At 40.1% G+C, this 21868-nt stretch overlaps 1 protein-coding gene and 3 long non-coding RNA genes across 8 annotated transcripts; 2 read left to right on the forward strand and 2 right to left on the reverse strand.

Moving 5' to 3' along the window:
- Positions 1 to 2505: 2505 nt before the first annotated feature.
- Positions 2506 to 21814, reverse strand: LOC114872079 (attractin). 2 transcript variants are annotated; one of them, XM_029178852.2, is made up of 12 exons: positions 21055 to 21814; positions 12533 to 12877; positions 11356 to 11537; positions 10849 to 11246; positions 10169 to 10767; positions 9609 to 10092; positions 9123 to 9534; positions 8872 to 9015; positions 8645 to 8794; positions 8185 to 8572; positions 7744 to 7981; positions 2506 to 7298 (listed from the first exon to the last, which is right to left on the reverse strand). In XM_029178852.2, the coding sequence occupies exons 1-12, from the start codon at positions 21357 to 21359 to the stop codon at positions 7053 to 7055; spliced, it is 3891 nt and encodes a 1296-aa protein (XP_029034685.1). In that variant the 5' UTR covers positions 21360 to 21814; the 3' UTR covers positions 2506 to 7052. The 2 variants fall into 2 exon arrangements, with proteins under 2 accessions (XP_029034685.1, XP_029034686.1); XM_029178853.2 differs by lacking the exon at positions 2506 to 7298 and having other exon boundaries at positions 7967 to 8009.
- Positions 11533 to 12581, forward strand: LOC114872091. Its single transcript, XR_003788709.1, has 4 exons — positions 11533 to 11624; positions 11694 to 11998; positions 12062 to 12412; positions 12495 to 12581. It is a non-coding gene; the product is annotated as an uncharacterized LOC114872091 (long non-coding RNA).
- Positions 15381 to 19756, forward strand: LOC114872090. Of its 4 annotated transcripts, none has more exons than XR_006829669.1 (5): positions 15381 to 15707; positions 15791 to 17017; positions 17684 to 19108; positions 19194 to 19434; positions 19559 to 19756. It is a non-coding gene; the product is annotated as an uncharacterized LOC114872090 (long non-coding RNA). The 4 variants fall into 4 exon arrangements; XR_006829670.1 differs by having other exon boundaries at positions 17684 to 18170; positions 18412 to 19108; positions 19194 to 19756; XR_003788705.2 differs by having other exon boundaries at positions 15791 to 15878; positions 16785 to 17017; positions 19194 to 19756.
- Positions 19783 to 21047, reverse strand: LOC114872089. The gene is made up of 2 exons (XR_003788704.2): positions 20929 to 21047; positions 19783 to 20849 (listed from the first exon to the last, which is right to left on the reverse strand). It is a non-coding gene; the product is annotated as an uncharacterized LOC114872089 (long non-coding RNA).
- Positions 21815 to 21868: the final 54 nt, after the last annotated feature.

A 21868-nucleotide genomic window follows, 5' to 3' on the forward strand; every position in this document is an offset into this window, starting at 1 on the left:
AAAGCACACACGAATCAATCAATGAATTGTTGTAAAATATATAATGGTGTCCCTACTCAATAGAGCGTTGGGAATTGTATTGGTGCCCACGTACACGCGTGATTGTATATTATAGCCATTGAACGAACCGTCTCTCTCGTTAACGCACAATGGACATCGGGAAATAGCACGGTGACCGAGTTCGATATTACCGAATTAATCGGATGGTTCTCACAAGAAAGTCCATTCATAGACCGGAACAAGTTCCATGGATAAATCCCATCCTATTGTGGACACGATACCGTGTTATCATAATCCTGTTCACCGCTCAATACTATCATGAATGATGCACAAAATCTATAATATACTGAATCAATAATAATCTATGCTATTAAATTATCCACCATTAGATTCTTTCCCTATTCAATTATTTTATCAAAAATTTGACAAATAACAATTAATTTTAATATTCTAAAATTGCAAATTATTGCACAGCGTAATTATAAAGTTTCCATCTACAGTATCGCGTTTCAATCTGAACGTTGCATAGTTAATTCAACTTCCTAACGAGTAAATTAATTACAAATTCAATCAAACAAATCGCCGTTTAGTAAATTGAAAATCATAGGGTGGAAAATATGTGAAATTCATCAGCTAGAATTTGAAACTAAATTTTCAGCAAGTTCGAAGTCTTCGCGACTGTTTACCCCAATTACGGAGGGGGTTTAGTTGCACGGGCGAAGATTTGCAAATTCTAATTACGGAAATTTCGTGGTCGGGACACGGACTGGTTGGCGCCGACGTAAATCATCCAGAAGTTCTCGAACGGCTCGATAACTAGAAACTACAACCGCCTGTTTGCACCGGGTAAACGATTGCCACGGATACCTTGCGCCAAGTCAGTTTGCCGAGGAATCTTCGGCTTTGGGACCGATGTTGACGATCGGTTCCTGTTGCTTACCGATAGCCTAGTAATCGCTTGGGACGCTAACTTGCTCCATAGCAATTTCATCGAATAAAAGTATCTCATAACATCGCTTGTGGCGTATCGATATGAATTCTGTAATTTAGCAATTTCATCTGTACGTTTCATTTGCTAACAATTTCGGATATAAACGTGAGAAACAAAAGGTCCGTACAGAGGTTTAATAAAATATCTGCTTGAAACGAAAGCGAGGCAAAGGCTGGAACGCGCGTCATAGCGTTTCAGCAAACAGGATATTAAGCTATCCGTGGCGGATGAGAGAGAAAGAGGGAGTTCACGGTGAAAAGGGGAGTTTTGGAAAGGGTGAAAGGGTGTAATCGCGAGTCGAGATGGCTTATCCTTTTCGGCCCTCTCGACGAATATCTCCCTTTCATCCGACCTGGCAGGAGTGACAGTTTTCATCCCGCAAATGGAGCCTGGCAAGAAGCGGACAGAAGCGAAATCGGGGAATCGAGTTATCCGAAAACACGGCACGGGAATAAAAGAGTACACCTGACGGTGTCGACCGACCGAATGAACTGCAATCGAATTAATACTCGCAGGTGGGTCTTTTCTGACCCAGGAATAATTTTCCTTTCATTTTTCACCCGAATGAATTCAACGATCAAATTTATCGAGTATTGTTGGTAAAAATTAATTGCTTCGAAAAGCAAATCAAATGTTTTATTACGGGAATTCATACGTTTCAATTGCACCATTTTATTTGCCCTGCTTTTTTCAATCTTTCTTTACTAATGCATCGGAACACCTATTCAGTCCATTGCTCGTTCATGATACATCGTGGTTCAAGTGGTTTCCGTCCGATTCATCGACGACGTATTACTACGGTTTCACGTAGCTTGCTCGGAACATGGAAACCGAATAGCACACGGAAAAAAGGATATTTTCGAATCAATTTGATCGCGTACGAATAAACTTTATCGCCCTTTTCGTGGCTGTTCGAAATTGAATCGAGAGTACCTGGGATTCTTTTCGCGAAAATTAATGTGAACGCCTTTGTTGGAAATAAATATATCTTATTCAAGTAGTTCATTTTAATGAACGAAACTAGTAATGGAACTTTATTATTTTTTTAAGTTTATAAAGATATTTGAAGAAAGTGAACGAAGGATATCTAGGAACTAATTTTCCTTTATGGCTCATAAGTCAAGTGTACAAACAAGAGCAAGCTATTTTCTCTCTTGCTAATGCTATTACAACTTGACGTTATTCCTCGGCTCCTTCGCTAACGAGCAACCTCCTCGATCTCGTTCCTCGAACGACCGAATTCTCCCCCTCGATTTGAGTTGCCGGCTTTGGGGTTGGAAGAGACCCAACTTTCACAGGATTAGAGCTGTGATTCCATCAGTATGGAATATCAAATTGGTTCAATATATATTACAAGTAAAAGATTTTTAAAATAATACCCATTCAAAATTTATCAATTAAGAAAACATCAGCTGTCCTAAAAGTAATTCATAGAAATAAATTATTATACGAATATTCCACAAATATTCAATATTCCTACGAATAAAGTTCGACGAAATGACGAAAGCATCGCAAACTTTATGTATATCAATTTTATTTAAACAATATCTGTCTCATTTAATATAATACAATACATTTTGTTCCGCTCTGCTATTCACGCTCGCCACGCTCATGCTAATAATCTACAACTCCCATATTTTTGTCATTTTTTCTTCGGTGTTTTTGTTTTCGTCGTCGTTAAACTTCTAGCACAAAAATACGAGCATAATTTGAAATTATCTCTCCCTCCCTTTCACACCCGGTTCACCCATGCACACGGATTCATTCGTTACTATCTAAATTAATTCACCGTCATCCATCTCTGTCATTTCTTTCGAATTCCCCTGGAAAAATGCCATTTGCCAGTCTTTCAAGAGTAGAGATTGAGCCGAATTCTCGTCGATACATTTTTTTTCGAAAAATTCATCCTCTTTTATCTCGAAACAAAGATCAACCCCCGCAAGGAACACACGACATCATCGTTCAATGATAATTTTCTAAAGAAAGAACAACGTGGTTCGAACTCATTTTGGAATGAAACAAAGAAGGAGAGAAATCTAATTTGAAGCAACACGTGCAGTTTTCTAAGATTAATTTTTTTTTTAAACAAGGAAAATATTGTTTGCTAATTATCGAGCAGCGTTTAATTTACCCCTTCCTTTGCTAATTACAATAAAGTAATCCCCTGTTTAAAGGCATTCTGGAAATCGAATATCTATCCAATTTTGGAAATAAAACTACAAATTGTAAAATGCTATTTTTACAGTGACATTTTTGGCCACGATAACATCGTCCTCAAATTTTTAAACTAAAAATGATTTAATATACTTTCACTCTTTCAATAATGTTACACTTTCACGTGTTTTATCAAAGAATTCCCTTACCTTTACGCTCGAATAAAATTAAATATTTTCAATCGCGTCCTAGAAAAATTGTTGCAAGCTACACCGTATCGTAATATATACCTACCTACTTACAAATTACATTAAGTATTTCTTAAACGTATATTCCTGGCTCGTGTAAAGCTGACCTGCGAGTAAGAATAAAATCCTGTATTCTCCTTAAGCTGAACAAAGAAACTATAACGAATTCGAATTTCTTTTGTACAATTGGATCAACAATCGCGTTTATTAACACTTTCGTGATCAATAATTAATTGGAAGTTAAAAGAAGAAAACCAATAACTTTTAAAAAGTTAAAACTTTTTTAAAATTTCAACATACTGCCATTAAAAACGTAGCAAAGAAAATTTTAAATTTCTCATAATTTTTCATAATTGCACCGAGTCCTACAGAAAATCTAAACAAAGATACTGTAAATTCCCAAAATAAAATTTAACGTTCTACCCACCCTCGTGCAGCTCATGAAGACCTTATCTACCAGCCAACTTTCGCCACCCTTCAATTCAAACCACGGACATATTAGAATTTCTCTGAGAACTGAATTCTTGGACGACGAACATCAGCTCCGACCTGTTTCACTAAAGAGTTCCTTTGGCAAGGATCAATACGCGTCCTAATTTTCCACAGAGGCGATGTCTCCTCCTTCTCTATTCCCCAATCAGAAGAAACACGGTGTGTTAATTGATCGTGCTTAAGAATCTAAAGATCTGGGATCTAGAAACTATGACTGTTGCTAGAATCGTTGGACAGTGAACATCTATCTGTGTCTCTTAATTCTTTGGACGAATCTAAGGAGCATGGTTAATCATCGAACGACGGATGCCGGGTCAATTTGTAACCCAGACTCAGGAAATGTATCGAAGGATATGTTTCTAAAATTAAACGTTCCAATTTTTCAACGAAGGATCTTGATGTTACATTGGAAGAATCGAAGAGGGGTTCAGAATTAAATGGAAATTGCGACTATCCACCGTTCGAGGATTTTGTATAAATCAGTCGACGAGGGATTAAAAAATGATCGGTGGTTTCGTTTGGATTCGAAGACAGATCGTAGAAACCAGGCAGGGAGAGATGAAACTTGGCAGTGTCAAGACGTTCGACAAATGAGGAATGGATAGAAAATAAAAAGGAACAGGTACGAATACTAGTGGCGGTTCAATAATCGTCCTGATTAGAAGAAGAACTCGATCCTTTCCTCGGTAAATGCATTCCCGTTTGATCGAACTAATTGTAAGTCCAACTAAGAAAATCTAAATCAATGAAAAATTCTACTCAAAGTTGAGCAATATCCGATACTCCTATTTTCTTTTAAATAACATAACATTTACTCGTCTATTTACAACGAAATTCTCCCACGAAGAACAATATCGCGTCTCGAAACGGGCAGAAGAGATGCTCATGTTGTTCCAATAAAAAAAAAAACAAACGAACAAATAAAAAACAGTTGTATACAAAAAAATTAAATTATCTTTAAGGTAATAAAATGTACACCACGCTCTATGCGAATGCAACCACTACACAGCCAGGTGATAAGAATAAATAATACATTCTTCTCTTTATGATGACAGAGCGAGTGGCTGAGTGGTAAAGGTAACTTTAAAGCGTCGAGATTACGCTTGTCCCTGGTTGCATCCTCGCAACAGAGTCTTCATACACAAATAAAGAGAATGAAAGAAATTCGATGAGTATTACATGGTAAAACAAAATGCATTGCACTCCATCCGTGCTGTACAAATGATTAAAAAAAGAGAAGACACCTGTCGTCGTCTTTACATTCTGTGAACAAAGCCTTAATAAACTAGAGCAACACGCTTTCATTATACTGGAGTATTGTACATTGATCAAAGTAATTAGAGAAAGTACATAAGATAGAAATTATAAAACGATCAAGAAATGTATGCTACTTCTTTCATTTCTGATATTTGTTTCATTCTCTAAACAAGAAATCCTCTAATTACATTTGAACAGTATAACAAACAGTTCCTCTCATGCTAAAAATTACTTAAAATATAAAATAGACGATGCTTGGACATAAAATTCTGTTCGTATTCCCTTGCAAGTGCTGGTGGTCATTGTAAGAAATTTCTTTTCAATAAAATATGAAATGACTTTCGCTTATTTTTTATGGAATACCTTCGTGTTAAAAACAGTAAATAAAAACATGAGATTAGGGGAAATTTCACAAAGGAAGAAGACAGGCGAATAAAAATCTGTGGATGAAAAATCAATGGAAAATAGTGTAACCACATCCATGCGACACATGCCATTAATTTTCTTCGATTAAAAACATTGTTGATCTGAGAATTTTTGTTTTGAACACGCGAAAACAACCAGCACCGCCATTTAGTAACGAGAACGAAAAACGTATCGTCGATCGAAGAATTATCACGATTATTACAACAGCTTTATTGCAACGTCCACATCCTTCATTTTTTTTCTATGTTTATTATATATTAAAATTACACGTCGCTGCACGATCGAAAATACGGACGATCAACTTTATTCTAGAAAAATGATGAATGTCTCCCGAAATTGATTTTTCGATCGTGCAACGAATCTTTAATTTCTTTTGGACATGAATAGAGACAAAAATAATGTTTCTATATTTCTTTTTCTGGGGGAACTCTTCGAAATGGAACATTTTATTCTAATGAAAATTTGATATTCTGATTTTCTTTTTTCTTATAATACCAATATGAAAAATGCTTTGGCACAATGTAAACATGGAATACGAAGATCACACGATCAATGTTATAAAGACAATTGTTGCCTCTATTCATTTCCCTTAATTTAGAATTGAATGAATTTTTACACCTTACTAGAGACGAATACACAAAAATCGATATATTCCTTGTCACTCGCTCTTCAATTATTTCGTTTCAAATCTGTACAATTTTTTTTTTTTTGTTCTCGTCTGCGTCATGATACCCACGTTCACTTTGGAAATACGGCACACACTTATTTACACGACTTTACAAAAAAGAGGGAACGGAAAGCATCCTCGAACTGCAACTGGCAAATCGAATTTTCCCGCGTTTTTGTTTCCCTACTCTGTAGAGGGCAGCTCCTACGTCGAATAACCATTTATGCCGCGTAAAATAAAGAAACACGACGATGGATTATAGCCGCAAAAAAAAAAACACTATTATTTATCATTCTTTCGAAAATATTTCAATGATCGTGGGACGGACCATCGTCTCGTTTGACCACGACAAAAACGTAAGAAAAAAAAACCCGCCCAACAGATCTATATACAACATTGTACATTGTCACGTAGAAACGAAAGGAATCGTCAGATAAAAACTTTCAAGTCAGCCAAACAAGTTAACGTTACTTACCATACACCAACGGCTGAGCGAATGGAATCCGTTGTTTCCTTTGTTAGCTGACGCTTACGAGTATGACGGATGCGATTCTTCTCGAAATACGGACAGCGTCCCGGAAGTCGAAACGTTATTACCGACCGATTACGACGGAAACGAAACGTAACGAAACGAAAAATTCGCCGCGAAAATAATCATCACCGCACTTCACTCGATCCGAGTTCGAAGATTTTTTTTTCTTTAACCGTAACAGTCCTGCCCAATCGCGTAGGCAAGATCACAGAAACGTGTCTAAGGCTCATAGTCACCCACGGCGTAGTATACATTTACATGTCTCTACTTTCGAGTTTCTTATCGCTAAATGCAAGTGGAGTCTGGATGCTGACTGGCAGATTTTCGTGTTTTCTTCGTCTCCTTCGTCGTCAATTCCTGAGAAGGCCTTCGAGGACTACCCAGTGTAACTAAAGCAGACGCTACTGCTAAACCGGCACTTTGACCAGCCGGCGTGTATGGTTCACCGCCAGTAGGCAGTCTGACTAGCAACGACAAGACCGCTGCTCTGTTACCGCAACAGGGCTCCAATGCGATCGGACTAGGGGCATCCTGGAAATATTCGTCAAAATATTGCACAATAATTCACTGAATTTACACTAATTACACGATTTACACTCCCGACCGCGACCGCGTCTCCGTACCTTTCACGCGTCACTCTCGAATGAGCCCCCGCCCGGAAACGATTTTGCTGCGATACTAGTATCGAATGAACGATCGAGTTTTGAAATCGAACGGGGTACGACCATAACGAAATCCAATATGGCTGACATTTTTAATTAATATATTTATTTCAATTTCGAATAAAAATTAATAAACTATAATCATAATTAATAAACCAATAATAATATTGATAATCATTGTAATTTAAATAATTATTATTTCGATCGAACGACTACTATAAAGTGACAGCGATAATTAAAGTAAGGTTACGCTTCGAAGTATATGATATTTGAATAATATTAATAATCTTAATATCAGAAAATACTATACTAACCTTTTTCTTTTTGCGGCAATTAGTTAACTCGGTTTCACTACGTTCCGAATCCGAATTATCGACGTCTCGCCTTTCGATTTCCACTAAAACTTGGCTAAACGCCCTATTTGCCATTTGCTCCATTTCTACAAAGAGTCTCTGTCTTCTTCTGTACATGTCATATTTTTGCTTAATCTTCCAGAGGACAGCAGCCACCAATAATAGAGCGAGGAAGCACCTGGGTGGTGGCATGTAATCTCTAGTTTACAAGTAAGTACTGCCTGAGGCTTAGGACAACACAAAAGCGTAGAAAAATTTTGGAGAAAAACTAACAAACTATTCTATCGATTATATCACTTGAATCTTTATAATTGATCTACTACACGCGACGGAAACAAAAAAAGATCAACTAATAATTTCTACATTTTCAATTGAAATTGTCATCAAGTTTCAAATACTCACGTGCAAAATGTTATGAAGAACTGCTGCAGGTTAAGTTTGGAATACTGGGAGAAGGAGATTTGAATCCATACCGGTGGCTGAAAGTCGTACACGTATACGTAAAACGTGGTTAAAGTAGTGTTGTCCTCGCTACCCAAACCATAACCATCCTTATCGAAACGATGCTTGTACATGCTGGTCGTGCAATTAACACCACGAAGAAGAGGAATCTCCGGTGTATTCGCCTTCTTAACGGTGATATTCATTTTTGCGAGAACGGAACAGGTAATGGAAAACTCGGCGTCGATATCTGGCTTTGGCGGAGAATTCTTAAAATTAATTGCTCTGTACTGACGATCCTCTTTTTTACTTAAATTGAACGTGAATTGGTAATCGATCGCCAGATCATCTGTAAAATAATTTTTAATTCAATGCGAACACTTAAAAAAGAAAATTAATCCTTCTGGAAGAAAAAACTTACAAAAACATGAGCCTTTATTCGTAGGATCTCCATGGTAGAGACTAGTTACGTCGCATCGTTCACAATGGTCTCCTATAATTCCTTTCGTTGTACAGAAACATTTTCCGGTTTCACTGGTGCATTGCGTTCCTTGGTTATTACAGAAGCAGGCTGCAACAACAGGAACATAATTTAACTAATAATTCAATATCAACTAATTATAGATAGATGGTGTGTATTGAATTTACGTTGGCAAGTTGCTCCGTTTAGAGGAGTCCCATAATAGCCAGGAATGCATTTATCGCAGTGAGGCCCATAAGTCAAATTCCCACACGGCTGAATACATACGCTGCTGTTTGGAAGACACTTACTGTGGCCGTTGCATTGGCAAGCTAAAATTATAATCCAGGTACCATCAGTACGTACGCGTCTTGCATAACACGTTGTAAACATCCTACACAAATGCTGAACAAGAAATTCTATGCAACGATTCACTTACTAGGACATTTGGTAAAGTACCATCGTTCGAATGGGCAAGTGTCCAAGCTTCTACTGCTCGGACCACGGGCTCCACCTGGCAAGCACAGTCCTTTTCCGGTTCCTGAACCATCGTCGCACCATCCGCATCCAGGATCCGAGCGGCAATCAGAGCAAGATGAGTAAAAGGTACACCATTCCTTTCCAGTTTCCGTGGCACGGCATTTCGCATCGCTCGTCGTCCATTCCCGACACTGTCCATAAGGGAAGCTTGCTGGATACGCGTTCTTATCCACGCACTTCTTCACGTTTTGACACCAAATGCAATCCGATTCTGTACAATTTTTGCAAGAGGTATACTCGACGCACGGACTGCGGCAAGAATCTATGGACAGTCTTTGTGCCTGGATAGTCCCGTTCAGGATAGTCACCTGCTATAAATATTCATCGTTTAATATGATTCTCGTACACGGCTGTTCGATTATTCAATTTTCGTTCGCGTACTTACTTCGCGAGCTTTCGAATATGGTTTGCACCGGTCAGGTCCATTAGACCAGGACCAGATGCACCGAGGATTACTGGAACATGCATGGCACGTGTGCAATTGCAAACACTCGATCCCGGTATGCGCGTCGCACTGCTCTAAATGGATGAACGTCTTGGTGAAAGGTGCGTTCGCGTTGTCACGGCATATCTCGTGCGAGCAACTTTTTCCACACCATACGCAATTGTAGGAGGTTTGCACGCATGCCACGCAGTCCGTGAGCAGTTTGCACAATTCTTTGTGAGACGTCATTCCTCGCGGTGGCGTGTCGTCCAGGCATCTCATGTAAACCCCGTCGTGCATGTCGTCATTGAGTAGCACGTGTCTCGGTATCTTGCCGATTTGTATGCATCTATTCTCCCGCTTGTCCCATACACATTTCACGCCTATCCTTGCGATTAAACAATCGAACTGACTCGTCAAATGTTCGCAGTTTCCGGGTGTATACCTGATATATTATAAAAAGCAATACAATTTTTCATATTTATTTTTAGCTACCGAACGAAATTGTAAAGAAGATGTACCTAAACATATCGGACAACAGCTGACCATCGAATCCACCGTAGATGTACATCGACTTCTCGAACACAGTCGCGCTGTGCCCGTACCTGGGCAGGTCAGTCATCTCAATGGGCATAGAAAACTGGTGCCAGGAGTCGCAGGTAACATCGTACGCTATGGTATCCGCGGAATAACATCTGGTTCCATCCGAATGCTGCGTGTCGTTATGCATATTACCACCGAAAACGATCATCAATCCACCAGAGACAAAGACCGCCGTGTGGAAGAACCGTGCGGATGGTGCAGATGTGAGTAACGTCCATTCGTGATGATTCGGATGATAAGAATACAGTCTGTTCGTCAACACTTGCGTGCTCTGCGACTCGGACACGTAACCACCGTACACGTAGATCAGATTGGTCAGAGGATCGTAAGCGGAAGTATGACCGTAACCACCTTTCACGGGGAAGCCAATCGTGTCCACGATCTGCCACTCACGAGTACCCAAGAAGTATTCCTGTACTACGTTCAAGTAACCGTACTGAGGGGAATAACCGAATATCACCACCATTTTCTCCTTTCTTCCGTGGCTCTGCACTAAAGTTGCAGTGTGTCCGGCTACCTGTGTAAATTTATACGTTAAACGAGATACAATTGAGTAGCAATGGTATGATAAACTCTGGAAATAATAATAATCAGTCACCTTTAGAGGACCGCACATGGTTTTGCTGTTATGGCAGTTGTCGTGCACGGTAACGTTCTCCCACACCTTCGCCGACACGTCGAACGCCCAAATCTCGTTGGTAACCGTGGAATTTTGCAGAACTCCGCCGTACATGAATATCTTGTCACCGAATAGAACGCACGAGTGAGCATAACGAGGAAGAGGAACCTTTCCCTCCACGTGAGGTGTTTCCCAAACGTTCCCGTTGTAATCGTAAACATAGATCATCTTGGCTCGATGGAAGCTCTCACCGCCGACCACGTACAATGAATCCTTCCAAACGATGGAGCAATGACTTGCCGAACCTTCCGGTGAGAAGTCTGTATACGACACGCTCTCCCAGAATCCACTGTCACTTCTTTGGCTGCAGTCTGAACCTGGACAAGTACAGGTCTATTACAAACAACTGTAACAACTGGAAGCTCTACCGCAAGATCTACAGACAGGTAAGTAAGGTAGAAAGTTTGTAAGCTTCTCGACGCTTACCCTTGAAACCGTGAACGCAGTCACAGTGATGGCTCTCGCGGTTACACTCGCCTTGTCCGTTGCTGTGGGAACAATTGTTCGGGCAAACTTGAATCTCACATGCCTCGCCTGTCCACGTGGCGTCGCACGTACACACACCGTCGATGCAAACACCATGGCCGGAACAGTCGATAAACGAATACCTGCGGACCAGAAAGCATGTACACACGGAAGGGAGATAGGCTGAACAAATCTTTAAGGAGCACGCCACGCTATCAGCTCGTCTAATCGTAGGATACATAAATACACGCTTATCATATTTGCACAGGGGCAGAATAAATGTTTATTTAATCTTTCAGCAAATGCCAGCAGGGGAAGAAATTCGACAAAAATCGTCGGAATGGATTGCAATTGTAGGAACGAATGGCTGATCTTGAGAGTGCATTCCTGACCAGGGACAACAGGTTATCAGCGACAGAACATTCGTTTCCCTTTCCTAACGCATGGATGTCAACTGGATAAAACGAAGATTAATTGCAAGATAATATGGCGCGAATGGGATCAACGGACACGTTCTAATCGGATAAAAAGCCGATTATTCTTTGATCCGTTCGCGGTCGACGATATGTCAAAGTTCATCCAAAACAAATCTGGAGCGCGAGATGTATGTATATTAATGAATGCTGCAGATGAAATATCGCAGTTGCTTAATCGCATCACGTTTCAGCTCCAAATATTTACTCGAGTTTGTTTAAGAGATTAGCCGGTAGTCAAATTATATATTATATTTCAACATAAGCTGACACATGTTCGGAGATGCTTTTATGCTGCTCACGACCACTACCGGTATTAATATTTTGACGGTCGTATGATTCACAGAACTGTTTAACGAGTACAGTGTACATAACTCGAATACAATTAACACGAGTCTTTATGAATAACAAGGGAAGATTAAATATCTCAGAAGCTATAAAAAAAGAATGATTTATTACTCAGAAAAACTACTTAACGAGCAGGGCTAAAAGCAATTTAAACTTCAATAATAGAAGAATAATATCATTTACCAGAGACACAGGAGGTAGATCATCAAAGCAATTGTAATAATTTCATTACCGTTGTAAAATCAAATTGTTGTTTATATAAATGCATCGTATTTCCAGGGGCATAACCAGAAATGTAAAACACACAGATCGTTTACCTGCTCGGACAGGCGTTGATCTTGTAAGTGATATTGAAACCGCTCATGTTGTAAGCGACATCCGAGTAGAAGTGTAGCAAAGCGCTTCCGGACCGAGCGATCACTTCCGGCTGGCGCATGTGATAGCCACCCTTCTGCATCAAGCCAGAAAATACGGCGAGCAACGGTGCCTCGACGCTGTCACCGTCGTAGATGTACAGATGATCCCAGCCGCATTCTGTCGCGAACTGCTCCACGTGCATCCGTATAGTGGAATTCGGGCTGCTCTCGATCAGCCAGGAACACTTCACGTCCGCCGTGTAGTTGCCGATACCGTCGTGGATGTTTCCTGTTGGATCCGTCAGTCTGTAACGAGACAAAGAAACTCTATCAATTCTCGTACACCTGAACCAGCGGATCACTGATAATGATTGATCGTCGACGAAACTGCTAAGCGTCGATAGAGTATTTGTCAAACACTCGACAAATCCAGTTCCATGTTTTCACGATAATTACAAGTCCGACAGAAAAGCTGACGAGCGTGAACTCATTGATCGATTAAAATTTTATGAAGGATTTCGATATTAATTTTGCAAATTTACAGCGTTAAAAGATTAGGAAAAACGACGTCAAAAGCTATTTGATCCATTAATACTCAAAGATAATACTTATCTTAAAAATAAGGTATTTTTAATCTATGAAAATTAATGTAAATTAATATCCTTGTAATAGAATAACGGTAGCTTTCAAAAGCAAGGCCACGAGATTTGTCTCCTCCTTACTTTTCTTTTTCTATCTTATTTTCTTTCCAAGCTACGCTCGGCTGTGATTTAAATTTTCTTAAAATAATAGCGAATACTTGAAATGACTTAGCAATAAACAACGGCGCGGTGTCATCGCTTATTAAAATTCCTAGCCTCGAAGACTAATTGCATCGAAAGCCAGAAATCATAGTCGATTGCACAATGTTCAAGGTCTCACGGTGCAGTATCGATGTCTCGGTTGTTATCAGCCGGGACAATACAAGATCACGCACGTTGATAAACGCGCACAAAAGAAATAAGAATGCAGTAAAAATTACCTTGCTTATCTTTCGTGCACGTCAATACTTGGCATTGCTTTCCATTTATTTGAATCACAATAGCCTCATTTAAATTGGAAAAACTGTAAACCTCTTTACAAGTGAAAACAATGAGATATTTTATCTTCTTTCATTTCAAAGTAACTCGCAGAAAGATAAGTAAAGTTTATAGAAATGATAGGAGGAAATTATAAAATTACTTAGAAATTTCATTTCTTGTATCTTTATTAATATCATTAACGTAAATGCAGGAGCCGACTCGACCCTCGATTTCGACGTTCCCGGGGTGCCCGATGCCAAGGACGGTGTCTATGCGGATAACAAGAGGGAAGCGTTTCGTGGACGTGATAACGATAAAGCCTGGACACAGACGAGCGACCAAAGCGATCGAGCGGAGACGAGCGATAGATAAGCGTCAATCTAAATCACAAAAGCCTGGAGTTTGAACGATACAACATCAAGATGCGTCTACAAAGTGAACTAACCCTTTCGCGCGAGAAGCGTGTCGTGCATGCATAGAATATTCTTCGTTTAATTTAAACAGCTTAACATAAAGTATTCGCTGAATCTACTTAAGTTGCTATGTATCAAATGGTTGATATTGATACATAGACAGTCTGACACGATTGCATGACATATAAAAGTACTACAAAACTTCACTTGCAGTATATCAATTTGAAACTTAAAGTATAATGAAAATAACTACGAACTTTCGCAGCAACCTAAATTGATCCTCCTCAAAGGGTTAACGTCTGAACAACAATAACAGAAACTAGCACTCCGTTCAGCTAGAGTATTGACGCTGGAAAAAAAATACGAGCGAACGATGAAAAACACCTGTGCCATTATCGAGGAAACGCATTTATAGGGACGATTGCGTGTCGAAAACGGATGCGTATTGTCGAACAGTGACGTTCGAGGAATAACAATACGTTGGCACCGATAATGCAATGGAAAAAATAAAGGTGGAAAAAGCACATAGGACATGGGAGAAACCGGGTACAGCGACGATGTAACGAGCAAGCTTCGTTGCGCGTAAATTCTCATCGGTGATTTACGGCACTAACACGTGTCGCGGACAGGATGGCTGACATTAATATTTCAGCGCGAAACATTTTTGCGCCAGGATCACGGAAACGCGCGGAGAACCGTGGTCGAAAACGGATACTGAGCTGGTATTGTTGAAAAGTGCGCAGGGCGAAAGAACGCTCACATAATCATGAGACAGCCAGGCGATAATCTTAGAAAGCTTTATTTCTAAATTTTTAGTATATAAAACAATGAAGAACGAAATAGAATGTGAATACAGGTAAATATAAGATTCTTAATCAAAGAAAAACATGAGGTATTTTAGTAGAATTTTTATTAAATTTTTACTCTAGAGAGGGCTTCAAATTAACAGGAGAAACTTAACTACAGAACTCTGTGATATTTCTTAAAATAATATTCAATAATGAAGGCACTACGTGACTCATGAGACGAAGAGGTTCGACGACCCTCACTTTTGCTCTCTTCCATGCAAACCATGGAGGAAGCGAGCAAGGACTACGGTTATTAACACTTTCATTACTGCTGATTTAAAACGTTACATTTTCACACAATTTTTATATTTCTGTTTCAATAATTAATCATTTGTTTCTATTATTAGTTGGAAAATCTCACCGATAACCGTGTCGTTATGAATTTAATTCAATTATTTTTCATTTTCTGCGCAGATGGACTGATGTGCAAAAGACTCGTAATGAAACTTCTTCGTCGTCGACGAGCAAAATGCGACTGTCTGTAAAAACAATTTTCAACGTTAATACGCCGCCGGTTAAGCAAAGGAAATTAAGCGGGAATGTGGTCAACGAGCAAAGAACGGAGCAGTGGATGGATATTTACAATGGAGCATCGGCGTAAACCGTAAAGGAAAGCACTCGAAAAGAGAAAAAGAAGAGGAACGTCGCCGTCTCTGAAGCGCTCTCGAGATTCAGGAGAAAATACAGCTTGATTCTTCAACTTGCACCCTCGAGATTTTTATATACGAAACTCAGAATATAACCGGAACCGTATGCGACATCCTGTAGTAAAGGATGAGCAGTTTATAGTACAAGAATAACTTAAAATATTGGGGTAAGGATTGACAAAGATTTTGGAAATCATTTATTAAGTCATTGTTACTTACATTCATACATTCTACTTTTACACTGTTACAGACTTTATTTGATAAAATATCTATCTGGTTATTGCATACCAAGAAAGCCTAATACGATGAAATAAAAGTACTACAAAAGAACACTTACGGTATATCAATTTAAAACTGAATTTTAATCCGAATCTTATCATTTTCACTACTGTGATAATTCATGCACCCTCGTAATCTTCACCTGCTTATCAGTGCGTCTATATAGCCAGATAATTGACTGTGTGGTTGTCAATCGATTGAATTCAGGTGCACAATAGGATGTAACCTATGGAGCTGGTGAAACGTGGCACACCAGTTAATACGATTACGTGTTACGCACACTTAAAAGACGTTTCATTATTCGAGAAGGTTTGCCGGACAGCTGTTCAATCCTTTTTTGAATTTCCGGATTTAATACAGATGATTTCCAGAGGTCATCTTTGCCTACTTCGTAAAAGAATTAATGATCACGTTTTGTATTAACGTTAATCACTGATCAATAAGTTGATTCAAATTCCTTAAATCTCTGTATGAATACCACACTCTGGCTTATAAATTGATCATCGAGCAAATAATTCATGTTTATTCGCGCGATCCTTTATCGGGATATTAGCCTAGCCCGTTGTTATCGACTAATTAACCGTTCCGGTTAATTACAAAATCTACTTGAACGGGTTTACCGTCGTTCTGAAAATGATACGTATTCACGCGATAGTGAGTACCATAAAATACATCGGGGCAATAAACGCACGGTATTTCTGTCATTTCAAATATTGGCCGGTGCTTCGGACACGCGATCCATTAATTATTGCAAGCGACGTGTTTCCACTGGTGCCAGAAATAGTAGAGAAAATATTAGAAACATCGCATGCTCGCATAAAGCAATCAATCTGTAGAATACTGTTGATACTATATCAATTATTCATGCAACAATTGTTCTTTTCCATTTGACAAGCATTCTATTGTTACCATTTGAAAATTAGAAATTTAAAATTTCCATGATACTCGTTGAGTTTCAATTTCAGGTTCCACTAAGAATTTGAAAATTCAATGATCAAAGAGAAGTTGAAAGAACGAACGGCAAAGAAAATCACGAAACAAGGAGTTCGGAAAAACGTTGAACGAAATTCCTGTAGTAGGAAGTGCAAGTCGTTCACCGCTCGAAGCACAGGATCTAATTACTCCTGACGGTACAACGAACCTAGTCAAGACACATCAGACGTCCCTGAACAATTTACACGGTGGAGCTAAACCAAAGGTAGAGAAGACAGAGAGAATACCAAAGATCGCGTGCCGGGTTGGTGCAAAATTCAACGAAAAAAAGCAGCCGATCGATTAACCCGCCCCTAGTTGGCCGGCCTTAATCGGACGATTTTATGGTTTTGATCGAACACCGGCGGATCCGCAATATTTCTACTTCGAGGAATATTATATAAAGTTTCAGTTTGTTCATAATTCAATGATAGGATAGAAGAGGGATAAAAGCGAGCAAGCAGAGGAAACCGGCACGGTGCCGCTGATTGCGCTCTGGCGAGAGTAACGTCGTCGGGAAGACGTAAAAGTACGGCAATTTTCGCGTGGAAATTCGCGCGTCGACTTCTAAAGAGAACCGCGTCGCTCGTCGGCTTCGCGAAATGATCCCCGGCTGAATTCTACCGGTTCCCAAGCCGGTTTTTGTCCACGCTGCTCGGTAGCTTCTCGTTAAACGCCGACGATCGAATAACCGTGCGACGATCACGGACAAGTAGGAATTTTCTTCATTTCTGACCCTGGAGCTCTTGTAATTTTCTATTAATAGGATAAGGGATGATGATGCAAGAGTTATGTATCGGAGTGACAAATCCGTGTAATATGTTCTGGTAGAATAACCACCTAGAATGATTTTATTTATCTGTACGTATGATTAAAATAATTTCTTTTTTAGGTGGTGCTGTTTCACTGTGCTAAGCAAAACTTTTGGGTACCAAATATGTCATAGAGCATCGAATGGCTCTATAATGATAAGCATATAGCAGAAGGAAGGATGGGTGTTGGTAGAAAAGTCTAGGTGCTCGTCTAGCGAAACCTTTCAGAAGAGGGAACGACTTTATGGACCAGGTGACATTTAGAACGCTTTCCAATTTCCCTAGACTACTTTGTCCTGGAGACATGGTGGCAGTGTATCAACGTTGGATAGATCTCTAAGTAGAACTGTTGAAAGTGATCATAGTAACCGTTAACAATGAGAGCAACAAAGATTCTTTGAAGGGAAACAAAGGAGAGGAAGGAAGTGCTTTCGTAGGAAGAGGAGACTCCCGTCATTTTGAGAGTCATAGCTCAAACTTCCTATCTTTGTAGATAAAGAAAATGGACAAATAACACGAGTACTAGATTGCACGTGACTGTACACGCGTGTAGATAACGGCCAAGTAGTAAGCAACTGATGATAATGTCGTTCCACTAATTGTGGGAATAATTTCATTTAATAAAAGTTTACCAGAAAAACGTCCGCGGCATTTTAATTGCGTTCTTGAACATTCAATGCCATTGAAAATTGAAACTGTTAAACGGGTATTCCGTATAAACATTCTTTGTAGTTACATTTACTTTCTCCCCTTTTACATCAAACCAAGGGTCGTTTAACTTGACAAGAATTTATTTGTCTACTTTCAGGGATCGATGGACGTCGATTTTCTTACGTTTACATAATACCAGGAATAAAGCGAAGCGAACGTAATGAAAACGTTGGTCGAACAAGAGTGGCCTGTATTTGCAAACCATTCGCAAGACGTTCCATAAATTTTGTAACATTCATTAAAGGCATTATTAGCGATTATAGAGGCACTTATGAGTGTCCGTTAATCCAGGATTAAAATGATTCAATTCAACCGAAACGGTAATTAACCCTGAATCACTGTAATTAATCCTGGGATAAGGTGTGCGAGAGTATGGGTTTACGCGTTCATTGGTTATTGATTCGGTTATTCAAACGATACCAAACTACGAGGAGACGAGCGCAAACAGTATTCGTCGCTGAACGATAAGCGGTATAATTGGTAATTAATAAGCAGACTAATGGTGGTTGGTACAACAACGATGAAACATCACCCTTTCGACAATTACCAGCTTGTAATGTAACAATCGTGTGGTCATCTAAAAACCAGAAAATCACCTGCAACATGCAAACCATCAAGTACATGGCATTAAGCGAAATGGAATGGTAACTGATAAAACACATTCGAAGAAAATCCCTCCAGTTAGGCGTATCTCGCAATCCATTTGATCGTTTATTAAACCGCTTAATAATACACCTGAGCCGGTTATACAGGTGTTTCTGGTCTCATAATTAGCACAGCTCAAACTAGAACAAGTAGGTATAGACTAACGAACCAACATTCTCGTGTCACTGTTTCCTGGCCATCGTATACAGCTAATGAATTTTGTTTACATTGCAGATGAGCAACGTTACCGGGAGAATAATTTAATCGTGTAACATGGATTTTAAAAAATCCTCTTTGTATCGCATTTTTTTTCACTCAGATGAGTAGATTCTACCTTACCTTCTAATCGACCAGAACAGGTTGTAAATCGATAAATTATGAATTTATATAAAAACAAAAATATCAGCGACTCGTTTTTCTGGGATGCATCCTGAAATCTTTCCATCTCGTTAGTCCCTGACGGACACAGAACCAAGTAAGCAAATGCATATGATTCATTTGAACGTGCACGGATATCTTTTCGTCACAAATAACGTCCCCCTTTCTTCTCGCTGTTTCGTTTCGTGCTGGTAACCTCGCGCATTAACGCGGTCCCGGAGGCGCGTTTATTTTCAGCCCCAATTATTCAGGAGTACACGATGAAATTTTGAAAACTGCATCTTTATTGGATTGAAATTAATCTCGTGATTGTAAGATTCTTGGAGGTCGATTGATTAATATCTTGAAGGTACCGCTAGACAAATCTAAACTTTCCTTGGGTACAATTGTGCGGTGAATCTTCGGGATTTAATTTACAGGTATGTTTCTTCGTCAACGCAAAAAATTACAGTGAGTACGTTAAATTTATTAATTTAATGGATACACGTACATTTATTAAATTTTATCTTTTCACAGTAACACAAATGATTAACGTCTAGGAAAATTCGAGAAACATTGTTACATATGAATCATTTTCTCCTTATCTAGTGTAGGAAATATCAAGTACCGCCAATCAAGATATTGTGTCGCAACTGCAAGTCTGTATAAAAAAGGGGCATAGTACATGGATATGCATAAATTGATACGTGAAAAGAAGAAACCGTACAGTGAGAGGCAAAAGTAAGTAGACGCTGTACAAAATAGAATACCTCGGTTAAAATTGGACTGAATAACTTGAGGTTTTTCGAGTACACGTATATTAAACGCATCCATAGCTGTCGTTTCAACAGAAATGCTAAACAACCGCTGGGACGATTCCGACGCTGAACGTTTCTCGATCGTATCTCGCGCAGAGAGTCGAATTTCAAAACGACGGAGACAGTTCGTAACAGAACGTTCGCGGTCAGATTTCACCGCAATTGCTCAACGAGCAACGCGGAGACGCCGACTAATGCCTACGCGGCGTTTAGAATAAATATTGCACAAGGATAGATCCATAATTCGATTATTTTCAAAGTGAACAAGAGACGAGCGCGTTCGTTAGCGCCGACAGTGATTCAAAGCGCGGGTGAAAAGCAAAGTTGAAGCACCCTTGACAGTGGCAGGAAACCGTAGTTTCCCTGTCAAGTTTAAACCCGTCGATCGATCGACGACGTAAAATCTAATCCCCCTCTCAGCTCGTAGGTACGAAACGAGTAGCCAGACAACTACCCCGACCAATTTCCGCGGTCACTGTCCCGTTAGGATTCGCCCAGTGTCCCGATTACTCTTCACTGTCAACCGGGGGCCCGCGACAAACAACGACCGAAACTGTTACCCCCTCCAATGGTCCATCGGACGCGCACAGGAGCGCAATTAGATCCCGAGAAATCCGCGCGTAAGCGCGCGTTCACGCTTTCCCGTTTTATTTACGCGCCTCCGGAAGCGGACCCTTTCTTCCACTGAGAAACTCTTACCAGCGATCCAGTCGACCTAGAAAAGCATCGATATACCGTTCCACACGCTAGACAGAAATGTACAGTTAACCGTGTCTAACCGTATAGACGCGTACCAGAATTTCCTCGGGCTTTCTCTCCGTCGTTTTATACGTATACGGATGGATTCCCGGTAAAGAAGTAAGTAGAAGAGTGGCAGAGACACACGGACAAGGCTTGATTGCTTGCGCGTTCTCGCTCACCTGACTTTTCCGGCGCAGAATTGGCACACCGAGCCCTGCCAACCCTCGTGGCACACGCAGGTGCCATTGACACAGTCACCGTTGACGCAACTGTCCGTGTCGCAGGTCGTATTCGTCGTTAGCGACGACGAAGAGGTGGAGGCTGCCGCTGTTACGTGCACCACCCAACAGATCAGCGCCGCCCACAGTATCGGCCACGGCACTGCAATTACACCGCACTGATCGCGTACCACCTCGCGGCACTGCCCTTTCCGACGGTACTTCGATTTATATAGGAACAAAAACATCTGCACGACCTCTGCCATTTTGATGGGCTTCCATGTCAGAGACAATGGCCGACGGCGATGCACCGAACGAAATACATATGGGCACTTGTGTCTCGCGTTTTCGATGCAACTCGTTAACTCGCTGCGCGATGCCGTAGTCGAGAGTGTGCGGTCGCCACCGCGCGGCTCCCACGGTGTCGCAACCACGAATTATGATATCTAACGGAGTTATATGTAGAGTGTTCATCGAGTGCTTGTCTCTGCGATTACTTAGTACCCGAAACGGTACCAAGTACCGTTCAGGTGGCGCTCCTATCGGCTCTAGCGATTGGTTTAGTAAATCCGCGTCATTTAAAATCTTGCTACGAATATAATCATACGTCAGACTTTTAATACAGATTGAAAGTATAAAATATGGCGTTGCAAGACTTTACGTATAAATAATTAGTAAAATACTTTCCTTTAAAGTTTATTTGATTTTATTTTTGAAAAATATCATTGGTAGGTAAATGCGTTAACTCTTTAACTTCCTCATTTGTCGCTTGACG

The sequence above is a fragment of the Osmia bicornis genome, chromosome 9 (genome assembly GCF_907164935.1).
Source record: "Osmia bicornis bicornis chromosome 9, iOsmBic2.1, whole genome shotgun sequence".
In the NCBI taxonomy this organism is placed as follows: domain Eukaryota; kingdom Metazoa; phylum Arthropoda; class Insecta; order Hymenoptera; family Megachilidae; genus Osmia; species Osmia bicornis.

Coding starts and splice junctions, on each gene's coding strand:
- LOC114872079 (XM_029178852.2), bottom strand. CDS start 21,359: ATGGCAGAGGTCGTGCAGATGTTTTTGTTCCTATATAAATCGAAGTAC. Junction 9,016..9,122: donor GTACTTTACCAAATGTCCTA/GTAAGTGAATCG, acceptor TTATAATTTTAG/CTTGCCAATGCAACGGCCAC. Junction 8,795..8,871: donor AAACGGAGCAACTTGCCAAC/GTAAATTCAATA, acceptor CTGTTGTTGCAG/CCTGCTTCTGTAATAACCAA.